The sequence below is a fragment of the Sciurus vulgaris genome (genome assembly GCF_902686455.1).
Source record: "Sciurus vulgaris genome assembly, chromosome: 11".
Taxonomy (NCBI): Eukaryota; Metazoa; Chordata; class Mammalia; order Rodentia; family Sciuridae; genus Sciurus; species Sciurus vulgaris.
Genome location: NC_136472.1, coordinates 47,757,658 through 47,774,404, shown reverse-complemented (window position 1 = coordinate 47,774,404; position 16,747 = coordinate 47,757,658). Strand labels below are relative to the sequence as shown.

Sequence of the window (16,747 nt, the reverse complement as noted above, 5' to 3'; positions counted from 1 at the left end):
CTTGGTCTATCAGAATCCCACTCTTTACTTACACAGCACTGCTTTTGGCCAATGGCCCACAATGAACTCTAGTTGGGCTTTTAGGGATTTTTTTGCAAAGTTCTTTCTTCTCTGGTATCATTTCCCACAAGTCCTAGGCAATTTATCAGATCAAAACTCTAACCTCCATCTCCCCAGCTCAAGAGAACATTGTTCTCCTTATGCTCTACCTTCCTATACCATGAACCACAATGATTCTCTTTATAAATCTTGTATGTACATGAAATTTCTTTGTGTGATCATTTCTGTTCCCTGATGTTTAAAACAGTCAGGTCATATTTTTTCAAATTTTATATTTTTGTACAGGAGTGAAAATCTGATATTGTGTTTTTATGCCCAGAAGCAGAAATATCATCATTGATTATCATATACTTTAAATATAATAGTAAGAGGCCATCTTTGAAAAATCATTTGTCCATTGTTAGATACAGTGAGCTAAGAGGGTTTATGCCTTAAAATGTTTATAGCAACAGCACTACATCATGAGATAGACATAAGGTAAGCATCGTTTTAAATTTCTGAGCTAAGAAATTTACTGAAAAACAAACAAATACTTGTGGCAAAAGAAAACACACACTTAATCCTACAAATAAGAGATGATTAATTCAAAATGTTAGATGGAGCCAGACACAGTGCACACACCCATAATTGCCATGACTTTGGAGGCTCAGGCAGCAGGATCACTCTTTTGAGGCCAACCTTAGGAACTTAGTGAAACCCTGTCTAAAAATGAAAAATTGAAAAGATCTGGGAATGCAGCTCAGTAGTAAAGCCCCATAAAAAGAAAACAAATAGGTGGAATTTAATTGATCCAGCAAATTTATCAGTTCAACAGACCACATTCCTTTGTACATATATTGAAATATGTGAATATACTGAAAAAATAAAAAAGGCTTAAAAAAGCATTTAGAAATTGAAGGCATTTCTGTGTTCATTTCAAAGACTGTATTCAATTTACCAAAAGTTTCATTGAGGATTTAGTACCTTGGTAGATTCCCAATATGGTTGTTAGCCAAAAACAGATTTATAATTTATCCACTGCATCTGAATCAAGAAAGGCAGAGCATTTTATGAGAACTGTCAGGAATTAGGTAGATCTATAAAGACATTATCTATGTTTGAGCATTTATTTCTTCAAGTGCTCCAGTTCCAGGATAATTCACTCATGGTGCTGCTGGCAAGGAGGAGGAAATAGGATCCTTTCCAGAGAACATGTGCAGGGTGAACAAGGTCCTCTAACTCCATTTCCTTAGGAAAGAGCTCTCATTCCAAGGCTCTTACAGACTTCCCATCATTTCTGTGAATTGGAAGGGTGACATAAGAGGTAATAAATTCAATAGGTCAAAGCCTCTTAGTGAAAGAGTTCAACTCACAAGAACTTAAAGGCATCTGGTGCTGTACTTTTTCTACTTACTTCTAGTTTTTAGTTTTTGTTTTCTTTTATATGAAGAACAGACACTTATATTGACCTTATATTTCTCTTTACTCTTTCAGGAGAAAGCTGGTCTTACTAAAAAATGACAATTGGTCTTAATAGAAAAAGAAAGTCCTTGTTAATTTTTCTGATTAGTAGTGATAAAGGAACAAGAATGAAAAAGAAAAAAAAAAGTCTTCGATAAATGATGTAAATCATATTTTTCTTTTTATTTTCTTTCTTTAACCCCAGATTCATAAAAATCTGCAGAAAAATAGATTTTTACTTAGAGAACACTTAAATAATGGCATAACTATATACACTGTCATCACTTTCCTTAGTATTTAGAAAACGAAAAATGTTCTTGTTCCAGTTTCTGTGTATTTATAGTGTGAAGAGGAACCGAAGGATATAACTGTAATATAACAAGTGCAATATCAAGACAGTCTATCATGTCATAAGATAAAAGGGGGATCTCAAGTTGGTGGTGGCAGATGTGACAAGGGGGGGGTGTTCTAGGAAAAGATGGCCTTGATGACATAGATGTGGGAAAGCACTTATTCAGTTGAGGTGAGTATGATAACATTTGAAAAAAGACTCGCCTGACAAATTTTAAGGACACATCAAAAGGAAACTCCCACTACCATGTTTAAAGTACAACATGGAGTTTAAAGAAAAAACTGAAAAATCCATCTATTCAACATGATATTTTAGACTCATTTCCTGAGAGCTATAAGGCCATAGAGATACTTCCAGTTTACAGATTGTAGGAAGGAAATGAACTTGAGAAAAATCCACCTAAATTAAGTAGCTTACTTTGGAATCAAGAGGTGAGGAACTCTTTATAACGCCCAGGTTCCAGGTGCTGTGGCACATGGTTGATGTGACTCAGTGGTTAAGTATCCTTCGGTTCAATCCCTGATTCCAAAAAACAAAAAAGAAAAGAAAAAACAATTGTAGGGGTAGGGCGATGCTATGATTCTATAAATATTCAAATATTTAGGGAGTAAAGACAGTACGAGTAGGTGATTACCTACATGTAGGAGAAGTGACGGGTAAGGAAAAGGGACCAATTCTGTGCTTATGACTTGGGAGACTGAGTTATGGGGACATAGAGATACATAGAAGGAAAATAGGACAGAGGGAGGATGAAGAGGGGTTGTGTGACTGAATTTGACTTTGAGGTGTCCACAGAAAGTGTAATTAAAGACTCAGTGAAGAAGTATAAGCTGAGCATAAATGTTGAGATTCATAACTACACTGTGGATAATAAAACTATAGAAATGACAAGCCGAATTTAAGAAGATAAGTATAACATTTAAAAGAGGAGGATCAAGCATGAAGCTGTAGGGAATATCTGAATTTAGAGTACAAAGATAGAAAATGACAACTGGAAAAGAGAAAACAGATAATACTGTGAGAATAAATAGCAGGGCAATTAAATTGAGAAAACAATAAAATTTTCAACAAATGATGCTAGGACAACTTGAATCCACCTGCAAAAATAAAATAAAATAAAGTTAGACTGCTTACCTCACAAACTTAAAAATTGACTCTAAAATGATCATAGATCTTTAATTAGAAACTAAAACCATTAAAACTCTCAGAAAAAGGCATACATTTACTTCAGGTTGGATGAAATCAACACTTCTTAGAATATCAAGAGCACAAGTAAGTGATGACAGAAAAGAATAGATATATTAGACTACATCAAAATTAAAAAAAAAAAAAACTATGTTGCAAAGCATGCCATCAAGAAAGTGAAAAAATAAACTGTTGCTTGGGAAACATTTGCAAATCACAAATTTAAAAGGAAATCATATCCAAATGTATATAAAGAACTCTTACAAGTAAAAAATAAAACTTGAATGAAACAATTTTAATAAGCAAAGAATCTGGATGAATATCTATAAAGATATGCATGACTGGTCACTTATCACATGAATAGATGCTCAATATGATAAGCAAATGCAGATGAAAATCACCATTAGATAACTACTTCACACCAGCTAGGATATCTATAATAATAAAAAATTAAAAACTGAAAGTAATAAGTGTTGTCAAGGGTGTAGAGAAATTGAACCCTTTGTATATTAGTTATGGGAACACCCAATGGTGAAGTTATTTTGGAAAACAGTTTTGTTGTTTCTCAAAATATTAAGCATGGTATTATCATGAACCTAAATAGATATGCAACATAACTGAAAACAGATATTTATACAGAAACTTTTATATGAATATTCATAGTAGCATTATTCATAATAGCTAAAACAGGAGAAAAATTCTAATGTATTTGAAATACTGAATGAATAAACAAAACAGTATATTCGTACAATGAAGTGTTATTCAGCAATAGAAAGGAATGAAGCACTGATATATGTCATAGCATGGATGAATCCTGAGATATAAATGTAAAAAATAAATATAAGGTCACATGTAGTACTAATCAATATAGATGAAATAAAATATACTGGGAGAATTCATTACAGACAGAAATTAGACTAATGTTTTCCAAAAGTTGGGGAGAATGTGTAAAGGAAGGAGTAACCAGTGGATCCCAGTGGATATGGGCTTTCTGATGGGGGTGATTAAAGTATCCTGGAGTTACATAAAGGTGTTGATTTTGTAGCCTCATGAATATATTATTTCTTAAATGCTGAATTATACACTATAAAATTTTGAAATTTCTAGTACCTTAATTATGTTTCAGTAAAGCTGTTCAAAGAATTACCTTTTGTGTCTCCCCATCCATCATTTTATGGAAATTCAGTGTAACTGTGTGGTCTCTCTTGACGTTCTTTGTCAGATTTTGTATAGTTATTTCAGACAACATTTGCTGATTCTAGTGTTGGAACTCAATGTAGGACAAGAGATTTCAGCCAGGTGAATCTGCTGCCTGCACTATTGCATCCTTAAAATTCATATACCAACTCTCTGAAGCCATGAAATCAATTTTGGATTCAGTTTTCCTGCAACCATGTGAACAGAATGTCATGGTTGATAGGGACTCAAGATCCTGCAATTCCCCAGAAAGAAAAATCTGCTAAGACATACCTCTGTATTTGAATTAAGAATAATACTTCAATCCTCTAAATCTGCAGGAGTTCCAAAATCTTATGTAGGCTTGCCTTAGAAGATGTGCTTCCCTAATTCTCTCACACCCTTTAAAGTTAGATTGTTTTTTTTTTTTTTTTTTCTTTACTTGCAGAAAATTCAGAAAGGCCAATAAACCTTTTGTTTCTTTATAGGCATCCGATACAGGAGGCACAACAGAATACTTAGACACAGTCTAAACAAAGTTCGCTCTGTTACTTTCTTGATTGACAATCTTAGGTAACTTGACTGTTGTTTTATAGCGTATGTATAGTAAAAAGGAATAAAATTTAGGCTGGAGAAAGTCTTGTCTTGCAGAGTTATAATTCTTTTTCTTCAATAAAGAATATTTTGGAATTCTGCTGTAAGAATTTGGATACCAGCTGCACTATATAATTACCAAGTGACCTTCAGCAAGTTACTTGACCACTTTGTCAATTTCACTGCAAGAGAGGAAAATGATAGAATTGAAGATCACATCTGGTTCCTATAATTAGGACATAAAAATAATGAATTCAAAGTGATTATATAAACAGAAATGTGTTCTAGAAATGAGTGCTATTTGCTATTGTACACATTATTTTTTCATTATCATGTAGCTGTATGTTTCAGTTGAGTATGCAACTCCAGTCATCATTTTTCAAAATGAGCAAGAAATCAACCTTTAGAAAACTCTGGTGGTAGGGTGCGGGGGTGGGAAGGATGGTGGAATGAGACAGACATTATTACCCTATCTACATGTATGATTGCACAAATAGTGTGACTCTGTATTGTATACAGCCAGAGAAAAGAGAAGCTGTGCTCCATCTGTGTACAATCAGTTGAGGAACATTCTGCTGTCATATATAACTAATTAGAACTAATGAAAAGAAAGAAAGAAAAAAAAAAAAAAAAAAAAGAAAAAAAGAAAAAAAGAAAGAAAGAAAGAAAAAAAGAAAGAAAGAAAAAAGAAAAGAAAGAAAGAAAGAAAGAGAAAGAAGAAGGAAAGAAAAGAAGAAGGAAAGAAAGAAAGAAAATAAAGAAGTTCTGGTGGCAGTAAACCAGAGTACCCTATTATTTCTTGCAGTCAGAGTTCTATGTTAGCCATGTGTGGGGCCATTTTTCTTTGTAAATGTCAAGCAATTCACAAGTGAGTTGATTTGTATATGCCTAGTTATATCTTTTGTGGATCATACTATTGCCCAAGGAACTGCAAACATTATTACTTGTCTATTCTGGTGGCCTGAGGATTTTAAAGAAAATATGTTCTGTATGAATGTCTTGAACTTCAACCTCATTAAAAACAGAAATGGAGCATAGTAGTAAATTAGATAATTAACTCTTTGCATTTTCATCCTCTATAATAAATCATTAAAACTCATGCATACTTTACTGTAAATGTTTTGTCCCTGAACCAAATACACACATACACACACACACACACACACACACACACACACACACACACACATATATACTGTTGTTTACTAAATACCAACATTGTGTCGATCCCAGGTTTAGATGATTTAGGTGTGATGTTCAAGACACCTTAGTACTTAGGAGAACTAGTTGTTTATTTAAAAAAAAATTCAGCTCAGATCTCTAAGGTCCTCACTTGCTTCACATATGACAATGATAATGTGAATTTCTATTTTTTTTAGGGTTTATCCTGTTGTTAACGTACAGAGAAGTGCTTTATACATTCATTTGAACAGGATATTCTATGTTAATACACACATACTTTCACAGTACAGCACATTCCACTTAGTAAAATTCTTAGAACTCTGTATCTGTAGATGAAGGGTTCTGTTTTCTAGAATTGATGTTGCAAATGTAATTTGGTATTTGATTTGTGTTATTTTGTTTATCTAATCTAATTTTCTAAATAAAACTTATTAAATACTGGCTGCTTCTTATAAAACATTTGGAAAATAAAGAAAATAAATGACACATAAAATTCTCTGCCTCTCAATACCACCATTCTGAGTTAAGTACTGTCAGCATTTTGGTGAATTTTTCGGTTTACTCCTTGAGAGATCTCACCTAAGGAAATGGACTCCTTCAGGTGCTTGAACATGAACCACCAGCTCCAACCCCATTGCTGGTAGCTGTTAAGAACAGACAAATTGGAATCAGAGGAATATCAGAAATCTTCAAAACCCAGGAGCAGCAGACTTTTCAATGGTCCCCAAATCTCTTTGTAGTTGACACGTTCTGCTTAAGAAGCTTGGGATGGCATTATAAGCTCAGAGTGCATTTCTGGAGGCTGCTTAGTCCTGCTCTCTTTCCATTCGCATCAGGCAAGTCATTATGCATTTCTAATTAGAACAATATTTTAAACACTCTCCAGAGCTCCGCTCTTCCAAACATGGTTTAATCAGGCAAGAGAGACCTTGCCTAGGACTCCAAGAGTCTGATCTTAGTGAATTCACTCTCACCCCTTATCCAGTACGTCAGTTCAATTATTGGCAGATTAGATTTCTCTTCGCACCCACCCCCTACTCCCCAGTCCTCAGGAGAAAAGGGAATAAATGATCAGCCCCCGACTGGTGCTCACCGGAGTGACCAGAGCGCAGCCGGGTGACCAGAGCGGCGCGCGGGGCGATCGCTGGACACCCCTCCCTCTTCCCGCGCCGCCTCCAGCGCGAGTGACAACGCGCCCTCTGGGCTCGGGAGCCGCGGCGCTGAACAATCCCAGGCAAAGCTAGCCTCACCGGTGACATCACTCCCGAAGATACTCCCAGCTCCTCGCTCCTGCCTTAGCTGGCGTCGGTCCGTTTGTCCGTCTCCATCTGTCGACCACTGGAGAGTGCTCATCTCTTCCTGGGGACAGAGCCGGGCACTGAGGAGCGACAGGACCCGGAGGAGGCAAGGCAGCGAGGGAAGGAGGACCCCGGCAGGCGACAACATGAAATTCAGCCCCGCGCACTACTTGCTGCCTCTCCTGCCAGCGCTGGTACTCAGCACCAGGTGAGTCCAGGAGCGAGAGTGACCTGTGCCAAGGGGCGCTGCCGGTGCGTTGTAGGTCCTACTGCTTGTCACCAGAGAGGGTCAAAGGCACTTTAACAGTTTGCATCTCCCGCCTAAGAGAATTGTTGTGAGATTTGGGCTCAGACATCCTTCCGGGAGAACAGATAGCTTTTCTAATTATCCCAGTACCTTGGAGAAAGTCTCAGGATTGCTTCCAGTAAGGGGCCAAAAGCTTCCCTTCAGAGGGATAGAAGACATTTTTCCTCTATGGTTCTAGTAGCAGTGATCAGAAAACATGCGGTAATAGAACAAAATAAAGGAAGGAAATAGAGAAACAAGAAGAGGAATTGTCAGCAGGCAGTGTCTTCATTGCCAGAGCTGTTGTAATAGTTAATGAGCTAACCGCTTCCCTTCCATGTGCTTAATTTTAAGATATAGGGAACCAGGGCAAACAGAAGATGGTAGAAGATGGGAAGACTTGTGCAAAAGTTCCTGGATTACTGACATGGTCTGTTTTGACTTCTTGGGCAGCCTTAGTGATAGGTATTTTGTTTGGGCTGTCTTGTGAACAGGTCTAATTAAAGAGCACAGAAGGCAATTAAAAGTTAGAAAACATTCTCAGAGTGCTGATGCAAAGACCTCAGTCAGAAACAATTAAACACTGTACTCCATCCCTGGACATAGATGAGACTTTAAGCCCCTGTACAGAGGAGCTATTTTTTGTGGAGATTTAAAATGCAGTGATTGAGAAGAGTTTTGTGACTTGCTAGTGTTGATCAAGTCCCAAAGTTGTTGAGGGGATTGCTTTCTTCTTCCGCAAGCATAACACAAGGGTGGACTGTTTCATTGCCCAGGACTGAGTCTTTATTCTGCATGCCCTTCGCATCATATTGGCAGAAACCTCTCTCTTTTGGCTACTATAAAATAAAATAACACCCACAGGATGAGGCTTCTTTCAAATCCACATGAATAGAAACATTGTCTGATTGTACATTTGATAGAAAATAAGGAATATAGAATTGCATATAATTCTGAAAGGGGGAAAGATAAAGAAAACTCATTACCACTTTAAAATGCAAATGATAAAACTCTTAATTCCATTCCTAATCTATACACCTTCTCCTTCTCCAAACTTTTGTGTGTGAGTGTGTGTGTGTGTGTGTGTGTGTGTGTGTGTGTGTAGAACTGTTTCATTCGACCTCACTAAGTGATGAATTTAGTTTTTCCTCCCACACAAAGCCCAGGTGACTTTTTCAGACTAAAGCAGAATTTGAATTTTATTTCCTTTAAGGTTTGCCTGTCACTTCAGTTCATAAAATGCACATGGTTTTAAAGAATACCACTTTGCTTCTGAGTATTATCAAAACTTGCTCCAAATGCAGAACCTGTTTTAATATTTGTGGTTAGCTTTAAACAGACTAATGCAAATTATACATTACAGTGTTTCTTTGAATTCTTGCCATTCACTCTTATGTTCTAGTTTAATAATTACTTGTGTAGTCTTCTAGAGAAAGGAAAATTCCAAAGTTTGTGCACTTAAGTAGATGTCAGTCAACATATGCTTAAAATAGTAAACATTTAAGTGATGGAAAGCCAGTGTACAGTGATTTTAAAGGGAGTAAGAATCTCCAGAGATCCAAAAGTATATTCACATTTTAAAGATGCTATAATTGAAATGACTGAGAAAACTGTCCACTCTCTTTCTCCAAAGTTTCAGTAGTTAGTAAAAAAAGGACAAAGAGCCATATTCTTCTCTGACATTAAAGTGCTAATTTCTATAAAAACAAATCTGTAATAAAAGTCAGCACATTTATAATAAGAAATTAAAAGTCATTCTAGTTCTCTTTAGATACAAAACTTCTGCAATGTTTCTTGTATGCAAAAATTATGACATGTCTTTAAATTTTACAAAAGAAAGAATACTAGGCTTGAAATAGCAAAATTTTCATAATCAGGACCACATGTTGTTCATGTGAATGCATTGTAGGAATTTTATTTTAGTGGATATCCAGATTACCTTGTGACAGTGAACACATTCCAAAATGAATGTGGTACTATCAGTATGTCACTTTGCAAAAAGAGAATATGTTTTAAAGAAGTCTAACAGAAGGCCATTCTCATTGCAATATTTGACAGTTCCTAAAGGCCTGTGGATAATGTGCAGGTTAGAACGCAAAATGAACAGCTTTGTGGGAACAGTTGCATTAGTAGGGGTGAACTTACTGTCCTGCTGTGAAAAACTGTGCAGCTCAGCCATGGCCACTTGTGACAGTGAGTTTTCAAGCCAAAGACTACTGTTAACTTTGTTTCTTAGTGAGTGGTCCTATATGTGAAGCAAATGGCATTTCACATTCTTAGACTATGTTGAATGCATTAGCAGAGGTTGGTAATTACTGGTTTTACCTATAACCTTTGGGTAATGTCAATTGTCTTTTAATGACAACTTCTTTAAAGTGTGGGGAATGTGGAGCTGAGACCCTTTTGTATAAAAAGCATTTGTTTCATCTCCTACTCTGGATATAACTGCTTAATATTTTAGTATTTTTCCCAATAATCCTAAAGTTGCTTCTATTTTAAAGTAAGGCAAGGAGTTACTGAAAGAAATGCTACAGTTAGAGAAAGTCACTATGTGATAGTATTTGTGCTACAGGGATGGCAGCTCTAACATAATTCTGAATTTTAAATACAAACTTTCGCATAGCTTTGTTTCTATTTGTTCCTCTTCCTGTGATAGCTTTAGACTTTGAAGCACAAAAATCCCCAAATTTCATCAGAATGAACAATGTAAATATCCCTCAATTAGAGTTACTTTATTTGTCCTTAAAGAAAGATAAATGTCACCTTCAACAGTAGTCAAGCATTTTTCTCTGTTCCATAGAGTCAAAAAGAGCTGTTTAATTTCCTGGCATATTGTCTTTCTTGTTTGGAAAGTACACATAAATTCAAAACGTCAAGTTAATAATATGAATAATGTAGCTAATGCAGAGACCCATTTAACCTGTGCACAAATAAATGGGGTCTAAGAAAGCAAACATATGTGTTGGTTTAATAGTTTCAGAGTAGAATGACTATACTTTTTAAATAGCCTCATTCTGTAGAAGTGTTAAATTGCTATTCCAAGGCAGCCAGTAATTCACTTCAGAAAGAAGTGTGGGTATTAAAAGGAATGGTAGGGTGAAAAATTCTTTAGAAGTTCTTGGTGAAAAGGGACCCATGGGGCCCTGGAGAAGGTTTGTGCTTTAGTCTCCTGAACCTCTGTTCCTTTATGCTGTGGTTATACTCTTGATGCCTTTGGATTTTTAAGTTTTAAATGACTTAATGGGGAGAGACATAGCAGGGAGGAGTGAAGGTCTACCGACTTCTGGTGATTTTCCATCAAGGAAGAACTCTGAGCAGATGGTTGGTTGTAGTCTTCCCAGTAGGAGTCACCTTAGAGGACTCTCATGGGCCCTCTGATCAGCAGTCACACCAGGTGTTTGTTTGGAGTCTATGTTTAGATGGTATTATATATTGAGAATGTCCCAGGTCCCCTGTTTGTTCTGTGACTTACTCCGACCTCAGGATCAAGTTCAGAAAAGGACAAATATCACAATAAGCATGTGATAAGTATACACATTCACACACAATTACTTTTGGAGATAGCATCTTGTTATGGTCCCAGACCTAGTCTTGAATTCATGATTCTCCAGCCTTAGCCTTGTAAGTCGCTGGGATCACAGGTGTGCTACACTGCCCCTGAGTTCACTCAAAATATTTTAAGACATTAGAGTTGATGTGGGAGGCAGTCTTACTCTAATTCCCTTAGAGTAGTCTGAGGCAATTTGTTTCCCCCCCCAGTTCTTCACAGAGTGAGCTACACATGACCCTTTCTGTGAAACTACCTAGGCTACATTGATGAAATTCTTTGTGAAAAGTATTAAAACATTCTATATAAATGGGTTAGAAAAATAATTTTCATAAAATGATATGAAAAGAGAAAATATTTCAACTTGTTAAGTTGCAATTCTATCCCTGAATTGCCTGTTAGTGAAAGAACTTATTTGGGGATTATCTTTGAGAATTAAATTCTCTCTATTACTAAATGTTAAGGACACCTCAAACATTTATGTGTTGGCTGTGCAATTATCCCAAACTAAGTGAGCAGTTGAAGAGAACTTGGCCTTCCAATCAGGAAGCAAACATCAATGGAACCACTAAGGAGTGTGTGAAATGAATTTTTCTCACATGCATTTTGAGACACTTTGTGTGTGTGTGCCTGAGTGACTTCTAGAAGATTTGTTACAATCACTTGAACAAATGGGGCTAAACCATTTAAGTAACCTGATTAAACAGACCCTGTTGAAGAATATGTTTTCTTCTCTGAGAAATTAAGAATAAAAACTATTTGAACTTATCTTTATCCCTTTAGAGTTGTCTGTTATGTTTTCATTATCATATAATTAGTGAGCTCATAATCAGTTGCTGATTGCTTGAGGCATAAGGATAATAAAACAATAGATTAATGACAAATATGTATCCCTATAACTAGTCATACACACAAAAAAGTATCTATAAGAAAAAAACAAATGAATACCAACATCCAACATTCTAAGCGTGAATGGAGAAGAAAGGGAATTATGCCAATTAAGAAGAATCAATAGTAACTTCTACTTTTTGAGGATGATGAGGTGAATAATATTTTGTAATCAATGTCAACATCATGTAACAATTGCTAGTGGTATGATATTAGAGAAATTGTTTTTTCTCTATAATCATGGTACCCATACAGAAAACGGTAGGACTTATGGAACCTGCCTGAAGAGGTTGCTAAAAGACTGAATGAAGGCTGGAGTGGAGCAGCATTTGAGCATGGCCTAGCATGTGTGAGGCCCTCCATTTGACCCCCAGAACCACAGAAGAAATACCAAAATGAAATAAACCTGAATGACTTAACTTTTGAAAAGAGTTTAGCTTATTCTGGGGAACACATGTGGAACACAGTAAATATTCAACAGGGTTAGTCTGTCCAGCTATCACTATACTATTATTATTATTTTCATGAATTCTTCGAACCTCTGATGAATCTGGGCATAGAAAAACAAAGGAAAACTTGACTGTAAATCAATTGAGTGACACAAAATTAAAGAGAATCACAGTCATGATTCAAAAATAAAGAAAAATTGGCAGAGAAGAAAAGCAGCAGAAAGTATAATGGGGTCACTTGGTAGCTCTGCTAGTCCTTCTTAGTAGTGTGTTGGTGGTATTTTACCTGAATGATTGTGTGCCCTTTGGTGAACATTTTGAAAATTAAAGATATTTAATTTAATTTATTAGAATGCAATTTAGCACAAAAGTGTATGTTTAGCTACTTGTGCTCCTATTTAAAATGTAATTGCATTGATACTGTATATATCATGATATCAAATCAAAGCCATGAGCAGAGGTGTGGATGAATAATTGAAAAATGGAGTTTCCTTAGCAAATTGACAGAGTAGATTTAATTTATTTTCACTGTATTTTCTACTTGCTTATAGGTTTCATCATCTACTAGCATTCTCTAAAACTTACAAAAACTTATAAAAATTAAAGGAAGAAAATCTGACTACAGGACTTTTTCTACTATGGAAAACAATTTAAGAACTACTGATAGAGGAAAAAACAATGACTGTTACCTGTCTAAACAAATATCATCTGAAAGGAGCCTTATACTAAGACACAACTTGGCAAACAGCTTTAGAGATATTCTAATTCAATTAGTTTATGTATATATTATCATAACCTCTTTAGAGGTAAGCCTTGAAATGCTGACCATTTCATAAAAAAATGCATATTTTTTCATAGATTTTGTGTGTGTGTGTGTGAATTGACAATGACGAATGTCAGCTAAATGGACCATAGAACAGGGTGTTATTTGTGACTACAGGGAAATAAAGGGTTCAGATCATATTCAGTCTGCATCACAAGAAATGCACACGTTTATTAAAACTTCTAAGAACTTGACTTTAGGATGATAAAAGGCAAAGAAATATTGAAAGTAGACCATTCCTCTCAAACACAAGGTGAAGGTCAACCAAGTGATCAGTGTGCTTTTGGAATGCCATCATGAACACCAGGAGATGCCATTATACCATAGGTGGTGATTGCTTTGCAATTATGTCTGGCTTCTTTGGTGTTTCTTTTGAGTATTTTAATCTCTTCAAGTGTACTTTAAAGAGCCTACTTATTGGGAAACATGCTGTGAATACAAGGTTGTGTTCTAGTCCAAAGACTTACATTTTGGAAATGAGAAAACTGAGGCCCAGAGAGATTGGGACTTCTCTAAGGCCACAGAGGGAGAGCAAAACTAAAACTCAGAACTTTCCACAAGGTTCTTTCCGTTCTATTACGCGACTGCTCTTTAGGATATATATCTTCTCTTATTAAGCAATGTGTAAATTTTAATATCTGCAATGTATCTAGAATTATTCTAGTTATTGTTAAATACAAAGCACTTTTAAAACAAAGTCCCTAACTATATGATATCAAGAGAGAACAACAAACTATAGACAAAGGGCTTTATAAAATGAAGAAGCAAACACCATTTGTCACCTTGTGTTCAGGTGATTTTTGAAGAGTGAGCTGTACTAAAAAAGGATTCTAGGTCATTTTCAAAACCCAATGCAGAGTCATTAATGAGTTCTCACCATAGCACACAATTTACCTCTCAAAGGACACACTAAAATGGTTTGTATTGACCTTTCAGTTCTATTGTAAGGTGATATTTTTAGTGCCTTTGAGATGTAATCATTGAAACTTTCCTGTAAGTGTAGTTCCTAGGTACTTGCTCATATATTTCTCACCTGTTAGATATATGCTAAAACTCTGCATGTTGTTAAATGGGCAACTACTTACATTCTTGGAAAAGATGACCTCCTAAATATGTTCATAGCCAGCATTAATGTAAGATGATGGTACATTTGGTTTGGTTTGTATTTCTGTATACTTTCCTCATATCTTATGTGCTATTTCAAATTATATAACATCTTTAGGGTCAAGTCTCTGAAAAATGTCCTCGTCCCAGCTCATACCACAATTTTTTTTTTCTTTTGAATAGGTTACTTAAACATGATGATATTTACAATTTTCTTCTAGTAAATGGAAATCAATAATATATATCATTTAGGATTGGTAGGATTGAAGAAAATATGTATTTTCATATGTAGCACATAGCTGTACCTTGAAGCCAGTCAGTAAATGCTAAGACACTTTATGTGTTATTATACATAGATTACAATTTAGTGTGTTGGTTTTCTATAGGACACCACAAGCAATCCATCTGCAATTTAATACTTTTATTAAAAATCAAGAAAAAATGAATTGTTTCATTTATTTTCAACATTTTAGACTAGTATATCCCAAATTATAAAATTAGGGTTCTTCTTGGTGGAATGTGGAACAGTGATTGTGTTTCACGATATTGCAGAATATGTTTTAGAGAGTCCTTAAAAAGAAAATGTTGTTTGCTAAATTCTAATCTTGTTTGTAAATAAGTAAGTAAATATTATAGGCTTTGACCTCTCGTTTTCAGGTTGCTTTTTTGTTTTTCCCTCCTTTGCTTAGAAAACACTAGGACTAAAATTGTAGCCTGAATTTCTGCCCTTACAAACTTGTCCTTGCAACTGAACTAAGACATTAGTAAAGGTTAATGCAGCATCATTTCATGTCTGCTATGGAGGGTGTAACTTCCCATGACTTCTTCCTAGCTTCAAGAGATTGTAAGAGTTTCTAACTGTTTACCTTTCAGCCTCTGATTCAGAACCTGCCCCTATCATCCAGATACACTTACTCTTAAGTATGTGTTTAATGGTTTAGAGGGTAGAGGAGGAGGTTGAATATTGCCAGAGATATTTTGCCCTGTTCCATGTGGTTAAATCTTAATATTACAAAAGCAGAGACTTGGAATTACATGAATTTAGAATAGTCAATTAACATCTCTTCACCACATTTTCCTGATCAGTGCAAAGGTGATAACAGTGCCTTGCTCATAAATTTGTTAAGAGGATTAATTAAGCTAATGTATATAGAGAATAATGTCCAGCTTGGGGAAATGCAATTCAATATATTGCCATTCTTATATTATGTGATTAAAAGAACTAGACATGTTTTAGCCTCCTAGAGTGAACTTGCACTTTAGAAAAAGTGATCCTAATGACATCTCTTCTTATACTGTATAAGCAAGTAAGAATTTTTGCAGAAGAGATATTTGGGCTTATTCCTCTTCTTCCTTATTATAGGAAAAAAAAAAACTGAAAAGAAATGTTGTTGTTTTTTTTTCCTTCAAGTTCATGTACATAATATGAAACCAATGTGGAAAGCAATTCACCAACATTCAAACCAATCCCAGTTAGGAACATTAATCAAAAAACCTATAATATCCTAAAGGAAAAAAAAAATGGAAATGAGTGTTCCCTGGTCCATTTGGAAGGAATCTGAAAGCTCCAAATTATTTTGGAAATATGATAAAAAATTTAAAATAGTTATTAAAATGGTGTTTCCATAATATCACTTTAATGCTTTCACAGAAGTTTCATTATCCTAGGTTGCAAAAAATAGTAAAAACAAAGGCATCCATCTTAAACTAGGAAAGCATAAACACAGAAATCTTCTGACAGGGTGAGGGTCCTGGACTCTAGAAATTAAACAGTCCCACAATGGGGTAAGGTTGGTGCTGACCACTACAGAGGGATCCAAGAGAGGTAGTGGAGTGGGCGGAGGAAATGGGGAATGCAGCACACTCAGCTCTTTGAATGCAATGTGCATGGCAAGAGATGGTAAGAATGGAGAGAAAAGTTCCCAGTCAGCTGCCTTCCTGCTTTTTGTTCTTTTGTCATTTCCTTTTTCCCCTACTGCTTGCAGTCATTCATTACTGATCTTCACAGTAAACTAAGCCTTTAACACTGGGCAGCAAAGTAGGGAGAATATCTGAATTATAAAAGGAACAAAAAAATGCATGAAAAATTAAAGTGACATGTTGGCGAGAAGCAGAAGTGGTTGAAGAAACTCCATATTGTTGAGAACATGTGGGTTTTGCCTTCAGATGCCACAGAGAGAAATGTGAGCTCATTTAACAAATAAGGTCACCCAAAAAATGGGGTAAATCATCCTTTTCCTGACAACTACAGTTAAGAATGATGCTGAAATATATTGAATCCTTTTTGTATATTCTATATGTATCTTTATTTCAGCTGGTTATCTTATAGAATTGTAACCTACAGTTTAAACCAACAATTTGGA

The 16,747-nt window shown here is 35.5% G+C and overlaps 2 protein-coding genes across 6 annotated transcripts in view; one reads left to right on the top strand and one right to left on the bottom strand.

The window, feature by feature from the left end:
- Positions 1–1,997: 1,997 nt before the first annotated feature.
- LOC306638653 (uncharacterized protein) lies at positions 1,998–7,435 on the bottom strand (the record flags this gene model as incomplete). Of its 5 annotated transcripts, none has more annotated exons than XR_013757497.1 (5): positions 1,998–2,371; positions 4,185–4,469; positions 4,685–4,989; positions 6,569–6,633; positions 7,083–7,435. XR_013757497.1 is itself a non-coding variant. In XM_079101891.1 (3 exons), 3 exons carry the CDS (start codon positions 7,433–7,435, stop codon positions 2,349–2,351), a joined length of 441 nt encoding a protein of 146 aa, XP_078958017.1. In that variant the 3' UTR covers positions 2,004–2,348. The 5 variants fall into 5 exon arrangements, 1 of the variants encoding a protein (XP_078958017.1); XR_013757498.1 differs by having other exon boundaries at positions 4,185–4,422; XR_013757499.1 differs by lacking the exon at positions 4,185–4,469.
- LUZP2 (leucine zipper protein 2) overlaps positions 7,362–16,747 on the top strand; it is a 535,025-nt gene continuing 525,639 nt past the window's right edge. Inside the window, exon 1 of the mRNA XM_079101896.1 lies at positions 7,362–7,495. Coding sequence (XP_078958022.1) covers positions 7,434–7,495 — 62 coding nt within the window. The 5' untranslated portion in view covers positions 7,362–7,433. The remainder of the gene's footprint in view (positions 7,496–16,747) is intronic.